Here is a 15,418-nt window from a genome sequence, read left to right as displayed (position 1 = left end):
TAGAGTTGAAAATGACTCTAGGGAATTAGTACATTAGTACACACTGAGGATTGTATCAGTATACACGTCTACCCTTTGGATTCTCCTCGGTGTGTGCTATCTTCCAAAGAATGATGGAAAACTTGTTCCAACGGTTGCCCCATGTTATCGTTTACTTGGATGACGTGTTAGTCATTGGACTGACCGGCAATGAACACTTAGCAAATCTAAAAGAGGTGCTCAAACACTTTGCACAAGTGGGAGTATGTTTAAAACGAGAGAAGTGTCTTTTCCAAGCTAAGGAGGTAGTTTACTTGGGCCACAAGACAAGATTGCAAACCTTACCCAATTGGCCTTGAAACAACTATTTCAACTTGAAGTTCCGACTTTGATTCCAAAATGATATTGTAAACTTCTTCATTTGTAGCTCCTGGTAATGGTTTACCATTCCATTCAAGAACTTCATCACCTAGAATAAAAGTTTCACAATTATTATACCTTTTCTGAAAACTTAACTTTCATACATTTTCACACTGAATAATACTTTGCAATAAAAATAACATTCTGATATTTCACATATCTCACTGAACACTAGTAATAATCAATGCACTTTACAATAGATACCTTACAGCTTGCACTAACTGTGATATAATTATGTGTGCGTGCAAGAACTATGGGAGTACATGAGATACTGTGATGACTTCTGTGTTGTCATTGGAAAAACAGAATTCAAAGGGCAGAAAGCTGGATATTTGGAACTGACCAAGTGTATGATAAAAGACAGCAGTGAAATTCTATTTCCATACCATGTAAAAACACTGCCATAGGAGCACACTATATTCAGCCCGAGATCCAGATGTGAGCCACTATGGTTACTAGAAAGTATGCAAACACTCTTTGGAGAATTATTGCTTGGCACATCAACCTACAGTGGACCGCTTTGGATTTGACTATCGTGCTAATGGCCAGCCTCCCACATTGTACCCTCCGAGAATTTGAAGACATCCAAAACTCTCCTGTCCCTGCCCTGAATCATGCAAGACACGTTTACCCATCACCCCTGTGTTCACTGACCTACAGTGGTTCCCGGTCAAGAAATGTTTCAATTTAAAAATTCTCATCCTTGTTTTCAAATCCCTCCATGGCCTCTCCCCCTCCTATCTCTGTAATCACCTCCAGTCCCATGTCCCTCTGAGATCTCTGCACTCATCTAATTCTGGCCTTTTATGCAGCTTCAATTTTAATTACCCCACCATTGGTGGCTGTGCCTTCAGTTCTGGAATTCCTTCCCTAAACCACTCCGCCTCACCACCTCGCTTTTCTCCTTTAAGACATTCCTTAAAGCCTACTTCTTTGACAGAGCTTTTGGCCATTCCTCATCTGGCTTGGTGTCATATTTTCTTTTATAAGGCTCCTGTGAAGTGCTTTGGGATGGCCTTTGAGTTTGCAGGGAAGGGAAAGGTGCAGGACCCATACTTCCCGACTCCCTATAATACAGTCAGGTACAGGGAAGCTCAAGAGTGGCCATTCCCACCTGGAGGACAATTGATGGCCACTTAAGGACCTTATGCCATCGCCACTGTCCACTGTGTTGGGAGAGCACCCAGTAAATGCTAGCGGCCTCCTTGCTGGCTTGGGGGGGCGGGGGGGTCCAGGGGGGTGGACCCTCCCGATCAGGAAGGCCCATGGAAGATGCCAGAGGCAAGGGTCGCCCCCTTGGAGAAACCCCTCACTCTCCTCAGCAACGGCTCCCTTCCTCCCTCTTACCTGGAATCTAGGGCCTCCTCCATGGTCACCAGTCCAGCCACACTGGAATACCAGCAGTGACCACTGCTCCCAGTGCTGCTGCTGGGATTAAAGAGTTCTCGGCCTTCTTATTGGCTGGCAGGATCTCTCCCATTAAAGGGACTGAAGCCCCAAGGCCAGGAAACTAACTGCCAGTCACTGACTTGTGTCAGGTCTCCTGGAAATGGCCAAAACTCCGAGTTGTCCCCAGCTTTCCAGCCACTGTCATGGGGTTCCACCACCGGTGGCATTAAATTCAGTCCAATGAGTTTATAACCTACACAGTTAATATATCACAGATGTAGAATTTGGCAGAGTCACAGGTTGAGAGAGTACAAACTGATCTTGGCTATACAACATTGCTGCTGGTAATTCCAGAGGCTACTCAATGCCTTAAAGCTACTTCCTGCACCAGTTTCAGTTTCAGCTGTTGATGAATTATGGGACATTTTATAGATGTTTATTCCTCCTTAATAAAATGCTCCTCAGTATTTAGTGTCCACAATTTTCATTTTATTCAGTCATTGGAATCATATACAAATAGCACACACAAAGACCCATTGCTTTATTGTGGCTTGGCCAGTCCAGCTAGAGCAATCCTCTCTCAATCCACTTCTCTTCACACTCCCATATTTCTTTTAGTTACCGATTTAAATACTTATTTGGTTCTATTTAAAATGATGTTATTCATTTCCCCACTCTCATTCTGTAACATCACCTGCCTCTCCTTTGCCTTAGCTGTTCTGCTACTGGAACTCTCATCCAACTTAACTATTCCATTGTTCTCCTGGCCAGCTTCCAATCCTGTACCCATCATAGGCTTCAGCTCTTCCAAACCTTGCTTGTATCCTGTACCACACCAATTCTTACACACCTTCACACCTGTACCCCCAACACCTCCAACTTAAAAATCTCACCCCCTGTTTAAATACTTTCATGGCCTTGTCCCTCTTCATTCTCTGTAACCTGCTCATGCCCTTTGGCTCACCTCTAGCTTAGCATTCTGCCATCTAAGCTTCACCCTCCGGAATTCTTCTTTAACCCCTCAGCCTTTCTATCTCCTCCATTAAAACATCCTTGAAAATCCATCTCTCAGATCAAACATTTTGCTACCATCCCTAATATCTCCTCCTTTGGCTTTACATGACTTTTTGTCTAAGTATGTCACAATGAAGCATCTTGGGAACTTTTTTAGGTTTAATGAGCTAAATAAATATAAGTTATTGTTATAATCTCTTCTTCCAATTATAGTAGAGCATACCGATAAAGTTCTACATGCTCTGCTAACTGCCGACTGAGTTTACAGCACTTAATTACTGATTTCTCAACCGAATGAAAGCAATCTTTTACTGTCACTCAAAATATCTCATGAGGTTACAGTCTGCTTCAATTGTCACTTGTGGTAAGGTGCTTGTTCCAATAACTGTCTGTATAAAAACATTTCTTCTGGCTTCCTGGGGACACCATTTAAAAGAGCGCATAGAGAGAGAGAGGGACACAATGTAAAAGGGCACAGAGAGAGGATAGAACACCATTTAAGAGAGTGTGAAAAGGGAGAGAGAGAGAGAGAGTGTGGGAGACTATTTAAAAGAGCATGAAAGAGAGAGAGAGAGAGAGAGAGAGAGTGGAACACCATTTAAAAGAGTATGAAAAGAGAGGGAGAGACAGTGTGTGGGAGATCATTTAAAAGAGCATGAAAAGAGAGAGAGAGTGTGGGAAACCATTTAAAAGAGCTAGGGGCCAGTCTGTGGCTTCAGAGTGGACTGGTCATGTTTTGAGAAAATCAAAGTGAGACGTCATACTGAAACAGGTATGTAATTGGTAGGTGAGTATTTTTCTCACTTCTCTTCTGAAACTTGCGTAATTTATTAATAATTGTAAGGTTTACTCGTGATAATAAAGATTATTATTAATAGCAGGGTTTATTAATTACAAAATTAAGAGAAATAAACTAGTCGACGCATAATAAGGTTGGCAGGCCAAAAGATGTGTTGCAGCTGCAGTATGTGGGGTTATGTGAACACCAGTGTGATCCACGGCAAACACGCCTGCAGTAACTGTCTGCAGCTCCAGGAGCTTCGGCTCAGAATCACTGAGCTAGAGGCCGAGCTACAGACACTGTGATGCATCAGGAAGAGGGAAAGTTGCCTGAAAGTGTCCAGAAGGTGGTCACACCCCTTAGGATAGGATTGTCTGATTTGGTCTGTGATCGGGGACAGGAGGGTGTGATTGCGAGTGAGACAGGTAACAGGATTGAGAAGACAGAAGTGGAGAAACCTTAGCCTTTGCAACTGTCCATCAGGTCCAAGGTTCTTGCAGCCTGTATGAAAACAGGGTGGATGAGCAAACTGACAATGGCACCATTGTATAGTCAGGGCGACAGACACAGTTCTCTGTAGCTGAGACCGAAAGTCCAGGCAGCTATGTTGCCGGCACAGTGCCAGGGTTCAGGGCATTTGCTCTGGGCTGGAGAGGAATTTGCATTGGGGGTGGGGGGGGAGGGAGATCCAATTGTCGTGGTTCAGATAGGTACCAATGACATAGATAGGACAAGGAAAGAGGTTCTACTCAGTGAGTATGGGCAGCCAGGGGCTAAACGAAAAAGCAGAACCTCAAAGGTGAGTAAGGTTAGAGAGATGAATGTGTGCCTCAAAGACTGGTGTGGGAGAAATAGGTTGTGATTCATGGGGCACTGGCACCAGTTCTGGAGAAAGTGGGAGCTGTACCATTGAGATGGTCTTCACCTGAACTGGGACCAGTGTTCTTGTGAGTTACAGAATCTCAGATTTGTTACTGCAGAGAAGGAGGCCATTTGGCCCATTGTGCCTGCACTGCCTCTCTGAATGGCCAACCTAATACCATTTCCCAGCCTTCTCCCCCTAATCATACACATTCTTCCTTTTCAGGTGATAGTCTAATTCTCTGTTGAATGCCCACTCCCTGGTTTTGGGAACTTTCTTCTTTGTTCTGGGACCTTTCTGTCTTCATTCTGGGACATCCACAAATCAGCTGAACTAAAACTGCTTTCTGTTTCTCCCTGTCTCTCTATAGGCCTCTCTCTCTCTGGACCCTTTGCTAGGCAAGAACGCAATTTTTTTCCACCTTATGTTAGTTTTAACTTCCCCAAGCTACGAGCCCCACCCGCTGCATCCCCCCCCCCCCCCCCCCCCCCCCACCCCCCCACCTCGGTAACATAGCTCTTCACTTTAAGATTCGTCAAACCTTAGCAGGTGTACAAACAGGGCTTAGAGACATCTCAGCTCCATTACACAGAACCTGCCTCCACCACATTCTCAGGCAGTGCATTCCAGACTTTAACTACTCGCTGCGTGAAAAAGTTCTTCCTCATGTTGTTTTTGCTTCTTTTGTTAGTTACTTTAAATCTGTGCCCTCTCATTCCTTTCATGAGTAGGAACAGTTTCTCCAGGCCCCTCATGATTTTGATTACCTCTATCAAGGCTCCTCTTAGCCCTCTCTTCTTCAATCTATCTCCATAACTGAAGTTCTTCATCCCTGGAATCATTCATGTGAATCTATTCTGCACTGTCTCCAATGACCTTCGTAAAGTGTGGCGCCCAGAGCTGGACCCAATATTCCAGCTGAGGTCTAACTAGTGTCTTATACAAGTTCAACATAACCTCCTTGTTCTTGTACTCAATGCCCCGATCAAGCTAGGAAAAGATGGTGGGGTAGCTCTGTTAATTAAGGATGCCATTGGTACAGTAGAAAAGATTAACTTAGCACAAAAGAGCAAGATGCAGAATCAAGATAAAAGCAAAATACTGCAGATGCTGGAATTTGAAACAAAAACAAAAAATGCTGGAAAAACTCAGCAGGTCTAACAACATCTGTGGAGCAAAAAACAGAGTTAATGTCTTCAGAGCTAAAAGAAGAATATGGGCTCAAAACGTTAACTCTGTTTTTCTCTCCACAGATGCTATTAGACCTTCTGAGTTTCTCCAGCAAGATGTAGAATCAGTTTGGGTCACTTGTGAGAATAGTTTATAGGCCCCCAAACAGTAGTTACACTTTAGGACAGAGCATATAGGAAGAAATAAATAGGATGTGTAAGAAATAATTATCTTAATCTATATGTAGATTGGGAGAATCAGATTGGCAAAGATAGCCTGAAAAATGAGTTCATAGAGTGTTTTCAGGACAATTTCTTAGAGCAGTATGTTCCAGTGCCAACCAGGAAGCAGGCTATCCTAGACTTGGTAATGAGGCGAGATTAATCTATAACCTTATAGTAAAGGAGCCTCTAGGCAACAGCAATCATAACATGATAGAATTTCACATCCAGTTTGACAGTGAGAAGTATGGGTCTAAGACTTAACACTCACACTTAAACTTAAATAAAGGTAAATGTAAGGTTATGAAAGCAGAGTTGGCCAAAGTGAATTAGCAAATTCAGTTAAAAGGTAGGACAATAGAAATACAGTGGCAAACTTATAAAGAGATATTTAATAGCTCTCAGCGAAGATTTATCCCAGTGAAAGAAAGGCTCTAGGAGAAGGATGCGTTGTCCATAACTAAATGAGGAGATAAGGACAGTATTAAATTGAAAGAAACACTGTACAAATCTGCAAAGATCAGTGGTAGGTCAGAGGTTTGGGCAGCTTTTAAGAACCAGCAAAGAATGACTAAAAAATAATAAAGAGGGAGAATGTAGAGTGTGAGAGAAAGCTATCTAGAAATATAATATCAGATAGTAAGAATTTCTGTAAGTATTTAAATAGGAAAAGAGTAACTAAAATGATTGCTGGTCCTCCAGAGGGTGAGTCTGGGGAATTGAGGATGGAAAACAAGGAAATGGCAAAGGCGTTGAACAGGTATTTTGTGTCTGTCTTCACTGCACAAAACTTAGAAAACTTCCCAAAGATACTTAAAAATCAAGAGGTGAAAGGCGGGGGGGGAGGAACATAAACAATCACTATCACCAGGGAAAAGGTGCTGGGAAAACTTTTAGACCTAAAGTCCCCAGGACTTGATAACCTGCATCCTAAGGTTTTAAAAGAAGTGGCTGGAGAGATAGTAGACGCTAAGATAAAAGCAAAATACTGCGGATGCTGGAAATCTGAAACAAAAACAAAAATTGCTGGAAAAACTCAGCAGGTCTGACAGCATCTGTGGAGAGGAAGACAGAGTTAACGTTTTGAGTCCGTATGACTCTTCATCAAAACTAAAGAGGAATAGAAATAGTAGACGCATTGGTTATAACCTTCCAAAATTCCTTAGATTCTGGAAGGGTCCAAATGGATTGGAAAATAGCTAATGTAACACCTTTATTCAAGAAAGGAAAGAGACAGAAAGCAAGAAAATATAGACCAGTTAGCCTAACATCTGTCATAGATGTTAGATAGATTCCTAGAATCCGTTATAAAGGAGGTTATAGCAGGAAACTTAGAAAATCATAATGGAATCAAGCAGAGTCAACATGGTTTAGTGAAAGGGAAGTTGTGTTTAACTAATCCATTAGATTTCTTTGAGGAAGTAACAAGGAAGGTGGATAAAGGGGAAGCTTGATTTCCAAAAGGCATTTGATAAGTTGCCACATCAAAGGTTACCTCATAAAATAAGAAGTCATGGTGTAGGCGATAACATATTCACCTGGATAAAGGATTGCAGAGAGTAAGGATAAATGGATGTTTTTCGGGTTGGCAAGCTGTAAATAGTGGAGTACCACAGGGATCAATGCTGCGACCTCGACTATTTACTATCTACATCAATGACTTGGATGAAAGGAGCAAATGTATTGTAGCTAAATTTGCTGATGACACCAAGATAGATAGAAAAGTAAGCTGTCAAGAGGAGGTAAAGAGTCCACAAAGGGACATAGGCAGGTTAAGTGAGTGGACAAAAGTTTAGCAGGTGGAGTTTAATGTGGGTAAATGTGAACTTGCCCACTTTGGCAGGTAGAATAGAAAACAGCATACTATTTAAATGGAGAGAGACTGCAGAACAATGTGGTACAGAGGGATCTGGGTATCCTGGTACGTGAATCACAAAGAGTTGGTATGCAGGTGCAGCAAGTGATTAGGAAGGCAATTGAAATGTTGGCATTTATTTCAAGGGGAATGGAATATAAAAGTAGGGAAGCTTTATTGCAGCTGTATAGAACCTTGGTGAGACTACATCTGGAATACTGTGTGGAGTTTGGCTTCCTTATTTGAAAAGGGATATAACTGCATGAGAAGCAGTTCAGAGGTGGTTCATTTGACTCATTCCTGGGATGAAGGGGCTTGTCTTATGAAGAAAGGTTGAATACATTGGACCTATGCCCATTGGAGTTTGGAAGAATGAGAGGTGATCTTGCTGAAACATAAAAAGACCCTGAGGGGATTTGACAGGGTGGATACCAGGAGATTATTTCCTTTTGTGGGAACACAGTTTAAAAATAAGATGTCACCCTTTTAAGATGGGGATGAGAAGAATTTGTTTCTCTCAGAGGTCATTATTCTGTGGAGTTCTCTTTCCCAGCAAGCAGTGGAGGGTGGTCAATGAATTTATTCAAGGCTAAGTTACATAGATTTTTGATAGCAAGGGAGTCGAGGGCTATGGGGGACAGACAGGAAAGTGTAGTTGAGACCGCAACCAGGTCAGCCATGATCTTATCGAATGGTGGAGCAGGCTTGAAGAGCAAAATAGCTTACTCCTGTCCCTAAGTCCTATGTCCCTATCTTCCTCTTTATAACAGTGATCACACTTAAAATTGGCTGTAAAGCACTTTTGCAAGTCCTGAGGTTGTGAAAATCTTTCTTTCCTTTCTCCCAATGATAATCCTCAATCTCAACTACTTTGTATCCTCTGACAACAAGAAACAGATCAGAAGGGAGGATTTCCTCTGGATACTGTAACATTCTTGCAAACACATTCGGGGTTTTGCAACAGCACAAACAGGAAATCTTTCCAAGTTTCCTTTACTTATAGAATTGACCAGTACGTGTTCTACACAACCAAAAACTTTCAAGCCCTGAGATTGGTGTATGTGTTCACTGGAGGTCAAGAGATAATAGAGAATGTCACAACATAGAAAAATTAATTTTACAGTGCTGATCATGAATGTAGATTGCAGAACGTTTACTTACCAGCTCTCAAATGGCCAACAACATCAGCTAAACTGCCTTTTTTTACTTTGGTGATGAAGGCCCCGAGTCGTCCCGTTTCTGTTATCTTTCCTCCGACCACCTGGATGACAAGAATGTCACATTAACTCGCAGCTAGAAACTGATCACTGTTTCAATGTGATTAAAGGGAAACACCATTCATACACAGTAGTTAATCTCAATAATCACATTTACTGTGTACAGTAAGGAGCTATATGGTGTTACACTGCAAACGATACCAGTCATATTTTGGCACTACCACATGATATAGTTGAATGTGAAAGGATCTCCCTATGATTTAGTTTATTAGTGCACAATCTAGTGAGATACTGAGACATCCAAACCAGTGGAGCTCCAGGTTTGATTCCCAATCTGTGTCTGGCTGATTGGCCACACTAAGTTGTCATGAAATCAATTTTGTTTTTATCCCTTTGTGTTTGGTAAACTAGCACCTGTGGAGATTGTAACATTCAGGGCACAGGATATTCCAATACATGTTACATTTGATCCTGCCTAGTAACAAGGGTGGGACCCTCTTGGAGTGCTTGCCTTGCAGTTCAAGGGTCAGTGAAGAGCAGTTCAAGGTTCAGTCAGTTTTTAGTCAGAATCAGGAGCAGGAGAAGAAGTTCGATGCAGCTAAAGTGCTGCAGTTAGCTCTGAGGAGTTGTGTTGGCAGGCTCCAAGTAGTGAGGGCTCAGGAGAAGCCCTGGAGAGCTGAAAAGGCAGAAGATCTGGGGCTTCGTGCTGCGGGCTGTTGGGGCAAACCCTTTGGAGCAGTGGCATTCTGCTTGGGACGGCTGAAGAACTGAAGTTTTGTCCACGAGGCAGCATCAGGAGCTTGGCTCTGCTAAGGAAAAACTGATCAGTTTAGAGAACTAACTTTCACGCGCGAAAGATGAGTTTGCTCATGTAAAGCGAGAACTGCTGAAAACACGAGCATTGGTCACAGGGAGTAGAACACTAGAATGAGGACTTAAAATGTCTAAATGATAAACTTGTAGAAGCAAATTCAACAAAGACAAATCTTCACTCAAAATTTGAAACTTAGAACTTCAAGTATCAGAAGTCTCTATTAAGAATTGTGAAAAATGCCTTGAACAGAAAAAAGAATTGCTGATGAATCAGAACAGGTTGTTCTGATCCACAAGCTGAATGATTAATGAGCAGAACACCACAGCCCACCACATGGAGCCCCAGATCTTCTGCCTTTTCAGCTCTCCAGGGCTTCTCCTGAGCCCTCACTACCTGGAACCTGCCAACACAACTCCTCAGAGCTAACAGCAGATGAATGCAGAATTAAAAACCAAGACTGATGAAGTGCTGGAACTTGGTCATGAAAAGAGCAATGAGATTCTTGAACTCTAAGGCAATCTGGAGAACAGGATGGGATGTGCGATATGGAAGAGCAGATCAAGATTTTAAAAGTAGATAAGGAAAATTTTAAGAAACATTGAGCATCTAACGAGTAAATTGGAAGAGTCTAAGGAGCAGTCAGTGACCACAGAAGAAGGGCTCTGAAATGAAGTGAATGCCCATGTGAAGTTGTTAAGCTTGTATAAAGGTTCTATAGATGAATCTGAAACAAAGGCAGCTGAACTCACTAGAGCAGCTGCTGAGCTGAATGAAAAGACAATAAGGAATGAAAAGATAACGTGGTAGAAAAGATAATAAACTTGGACAAATTGGAAAATAAGCAAGAAAATACATACTTGGATGCAAATTGTGAAAGAAGTGCAGATGAAGATTCAGTTTTTCATGCATCAGCGAGAAGAACATAGGACTTTGGAGCAAGAGTAGGCCATTTGGCTGTTCAAGCCTGCTCCAACATTCAATCAGATCATGACTGATCTGGTTGTGGTCTCAACTCCACTTCCCGTCTGCCCCCCATAACCTTTGACTTCCTTGCCTATCAAAAATCTATCTAACTCAGCCTTAAATAAATTCAATGACCCAGCCCCCACTGCTCTCTGGAGAAGGGGATTCCACAAACTAACAATTCTTTGAAAGAATAAATTTCTCCTCATCTCCGTCTTTAACGGTACATCTCTCATTTTTAAGTTGTGTCCACGGTGCTAGTCTTCCCAGAAGTGGAAACATCCTCCCAGTATCCACCCTATCAAGACCCCTCAGGATCCTATATGTTTCAATAAGATTACCTGTCATTCTTCTAAGCTCCAATGGGTATAGACCCAACCTGATCAACATTTCTTCATAAGATAAGTTCTCGTTGCAGGAATGAGCCAAGTGAAGCTTCTCTGAATTGCTATTCATATTCTCTGACTACAAATATGTGTAGAAGGTTATAGCACATCTCGCAGATAAACCAAAAAATGACTTGAGTCAAGGGAGAAAAACTCCCTCGATGCCAGTTTATTCTTCCAGTGTTGATCAAAACAATTAAATGAAAAAATCTTTTATGAAGAAATGAGTGAGGAAGATCATTCTGAAGCTGGTTATCAATCAGACATACATGGTCTCTGTAGCAAACTGAAAGGACCCATTGAAGGCGCGTTTCCGTCAACAGAAAAGTGTAAGAAAAACTCTATATTCTTCTGTATTAAAGTTGAGAAACCTATGCGAAAGACATTTGTATCATATAAAATTATTAATATGCATCCATATGTGAAGAGCAGAAGACCACCAGAGTATTGGTTTGCAGTTACACCAGCAAGGTTGAAAACCAATATCACAAAATAGAAATTCAAGCTGGTCAAGGCGCTTCTAAAGAAAACCTTAATGTACCTTCATACCTTTGGTGGACCATGAAAAGACTATGGGAAAAGCCCACTTAATTGCTGATGTTCTGTCCAGAGTTTAAAGAGAGGGTGTAAGAGTAAAGGAAAGTTCTGAGTTATGATAATTCTATAATGTTTGAATCCTGCTAATCCTGTTTATCACATGTACTTGATTTTGTTTGAGTTAAGCCTGTATAACTTTGTTATTGTGAGATGTGTAAATTGTGAAAATTGAAAAGGTTACCTGTATAATATGTAATAAGCTATTTGTCAAAAGGTTTATGATAATAAGAGCTTGTATGTTCAAAGCCACTGTAAAGAAACCTTCACTATGGTGAAGCTTTCTTCCTCCCAAGACAAAAATTGTCATGAAATCATTGTAATTTTGTCCCTGAGTGCTTTGTAAGCTAACACCTGTGGAGTCTGTAACATTCAAGGCAAAGGATGTTCCAATACTCCCTATGTTTGATCCTGCCTAGCAACAAGGGTAGGACCCTCTTGGAGTGTTTTGATAAGTCACCCAGATCAGTTCAAGGCTCAGTGAAGAGCAGTTCAAGGGTCAGTCAGGTTTTAGTCAGAGAGGGTCAGGAGCAGGAGAAGAATCTCCATGCAGCTAAAGTGCTGCTGTTATCTTTGAGGGGTTGGGCTGGCAGGCTTCTGGCAGTGAGGGCTCAGGAGAAGCCCTGGAGAGCTGAAAAGGCAGCAAAATGTTGGTGACTCTGTGTTGGGGCAAAGGTAATCCTTTGAAACAGTGGTGTTCTGTTTGGCGTGGCTGAAGAGCTGCAGTTTGTCCATGGTGCTGGAGTGCAGACTCGGGAAGCCAAGGAAATGTAGCCTCGGGACGCATGATTGAAACCCTGAGAGATGAGCAGCCATTGAGACAGTCTGAGTCAGAGCAACTCTTGGAGAGAATTCCAAGGACAGATCTTCGAAAGGAAAGAGTGAAAACTTGCAATTTCTCATAAGGGAGGCAGAGTTTTTAAGAAGATTGGGTGATTCACAGTGAACACTGATGTCTGGGTGGTTTGCTGAGAAATCTGGGAGATCTGTCTTGGTTGCATCTGCCATTTATGATGCTGTGAGTTGGGTTTAACCACAGTTTGCATGTTATTTCATATTTACCTCATGTTAATTCTGAATGTTAGAGTATAAGATAGATATTGACTTAGATGAGGGGAGCGAAGACATGATAGCTAAATTTGTCGATGACACAAAGATAGGTAGGAAAGTATGTTGTGAAGAGGACATGAGGAGGTTGCAGGTGGATATAGATAGGTTGAGTGAGTGGGCAAAGATCTGGCAAATGGACTTTAATGTGGGAAAATGTGAAGTTGTTCACTTTAGCAGGAAGAACAAAAAAGCAGAGTATTACTTAAATGGAGAACAGCTGCATAATTCTGAGGTGCCGAGGGATCTAGGTGTTCTAGTACATAAGTCAGAAAAAGTTAGCATGGAAGTACAGCAAGTAATTAAAAAAGCTAATGGAATGCTATCCTTTATTACAAGAGGGATTGGACATAAAAGTAAGGATATTATGCTTCAGTTATACAAGGCATTGGTGAGACCGCAGCTCGAATGCTGTGTGCAGTTTTGGTCTCCTTATTTAAGGGAGGATGTAAATGCATCGGAGGTGGTTCAAAGGAGGTTTACTAGATTGATACCTGGAATGAGCAGGTTGTCTTATGAGGAAAGGTTGGTCAGACTGGGCTTGTTTCCACTGGAGTTGAGAAGAGTGAGGGGTGATTTGATTGAAGTATACAAGGCCCTGAACAGCCTTGACAAGGTTGATGTCGAAAGGATGTTTCCTCTTGTGGGTGAGCCCAGAACCAGGGGGCACTGTTTTAAAATTAGGGGTCGCCCTTTTAGGACAGAAATGAGGAGAAATTTTGCCTCTCAGAAGGCTGCGTGACTTTGGAATTCTCTGCCTCGGAAGGTGGTGGAGGCAGGGTCATTGAATATTTTTAAGACAGAAGTAGATAGATTCTTGTTAGGCAAGGGAATCAAAGGTTATCGGGGTTAGATGGGAATGTGGAGCTCAAATCACAAAATCAGCCATGATCTTATTGAATGGCAGAGCAGGCTCGAGGGGCTGAATGGTCTTACTCCTGTTCCTATTTCTTACGTTCTTATTGTAAATTGTTTTACTTTTCTGACCTTGTGTTGTAAAGCTTATTTTGTTTGTTCAAAAACCATGGAATTGTGTGGCTTTATTTTCTTGGCAAATACCCTGGGATCTCAAACTTTGTTTACTTCACACAAAAAGTTGCCGGTCCCTAGCCAGATCATAACATAAATCTGAGGGTCTGGTTCTGGTTCATAACAATCCAATAATTCAAATTAGTGCCTGAGTTACCAGGAATAAGCTGTGTATGAAACTTGCAAAACCTACAAAATTGAACCATAGTTAAGACATGGTCCATTGCTCATTTATCGTATCTGTACCACATCTTTTGCAATTTGTTAATAAGTTGAAACAAAACGTGTGTCTCGAGTAACCTCAACTAACAACAGGGCACAAGTCATTTCAATCACATTGTGCTGAGAAACATTCAGTCAACAGCACATTCCTTAGACTCAACAAGTAACCTGTGGCATGCAAGTTGATGGAACCCGGTACATACATTGCACAGACTTGAGTATACATTTACAGCAATGTTCATCTTCCCTTTTGTCTGCACAGGAAGCACTGTGTTTGGCTGCAATAAAATGCTTCAATTGGACATTGGTGACTGAGGGAGTTTAAGGGTTAAATTAAGGGTTAAATTCTATTTAAAGTCTAATCTTTCTTTAATTTAGCAATTAACTAAAAGTTGCTGTTAGGGTTGGAAGAAGGTGAGTTTTAGACCGGAGAGGAGAAGCCAGCGAGAGCGGTATAAAAGGGCGCAAAAAAGAGGCCAAGACCGGAGAGGCATACCCTCAGGACCTTCAGGCGGTGGAGTTCAAAGTGATGTCATGATTCAAAAAGTGAAGCGACACAGGGGAGGCAGCTGATTGGTAATAGGGTCAGGTGAGTACTTCTACTACTTTTTTTAACTGATTAAACTGCTGCAGGCCACTAGCTTAAACAAAATGTGAGGACTTTGGACCGTAGTGGGAGTGTTTGGAGTGGAATAAGGCCCCTAGCGTAGTTAGTATTCTTTAAAGGGAGTAATTAACAAGCTTAATCTAAAGGGAAGTCATGACAGCAGTGCTCGCACCCGTGATATGCTCCTCCTGCGCTATGTGGGAAGTCACGGACACTTCCAGCGTCCCTGGCTACCATATGTGCAGGAAGCGTGTCCAGCTGCAGCTACTGGCTAACCGCATTTCGGAGCTGGAGCCATGGGTGGGTTCATTGTGGAGCATCCGCGATGCTGAGATTGTTGTGGACAGCACGTTCAGTGAGGTGGTCACACTGCGGGTAAAGACTGAACAGGCAGAAAGAGGATGGGTGACCACCAGGCAGGGTAGAGGAAGGCAGGTAGTGCAGGAGCCCCCTGTGGCTGTCCCCCTCTCTAACAGGTATACTGTTTTGGATACTGCTAGGGGAGTCAGATTCTCAGGGGAAAGCAGCAGAAGCCAAGTCCATGGAACCACGGGTGACCCTGCTGCACAAGACGGGAGGAAGAAGAGTGCCAGGGCTATAGAGATAGGGGATTCAATAGTAAGGGGAACAGACAGGCATTTCTGCGGCCGCAAAAGAGACTCCAGGATAGTATGTTGCCTCCCTGGTGCCAGGGTCAAGGATGTCTCAGAGAGGCTGCAGGGCATTGTGAAAGGGGACGGTGAACAGCCAGTGGTCGTGGTCCATATTGATACCAACAACATAGGTTA

The 15,418-nt window shown here is 42.4% G+C and overlaps 1 protein-coding gene across 1 annotated transcript in view; it reads right to left on the bottom strand.

Annotated features, from left to right (window-relative positions):
- Positions 1 to 15,418, bottom strand: part of LOC144680645 (regulating synaptic membrane exocytosis protein 1-like) — a 704,348-nt gene that overhangs the window by 584,155 nt on the left and 104,775 nt on the right. Inside the window, exons 5-6 of the mRNA XM_078541863.1 lie at positions 8,853 to 8,952; positions 325 to 448 (exon numbers count right to left, since the gene is read on the bottom strand). Coding sequence (XP_078397989.1) covers positions 325 to 448; positions 8,853 to 8,952 — 224 coding nt within the window. The remainder of the gene's footprint in view (positions 1 to 324; positions 449 to 8,852; positions 8,953 to 15,418) is intronic.

The sequence above is a fragment of the Cetorhinus maximus genome, chromosome 5, assembly GCF_964194155.1.
Source record: "Cetorhinus maximus chromosome 5, sCetMax3.hap1.1, whole genome shotgun sequence".
NCBI classification, from domain to species: domain Eukaryota; kingdom Metazoa; phylum Chordata; class Chondrichthyes; order Lamniformes; family Cetorhinidae; genus Cetorhinus; species Cetorhinus maximus.
Note: the sequence above shows the minus strand (reverse complement) of the source record. Positions and strands in the feature narration are given on the sequence as shown.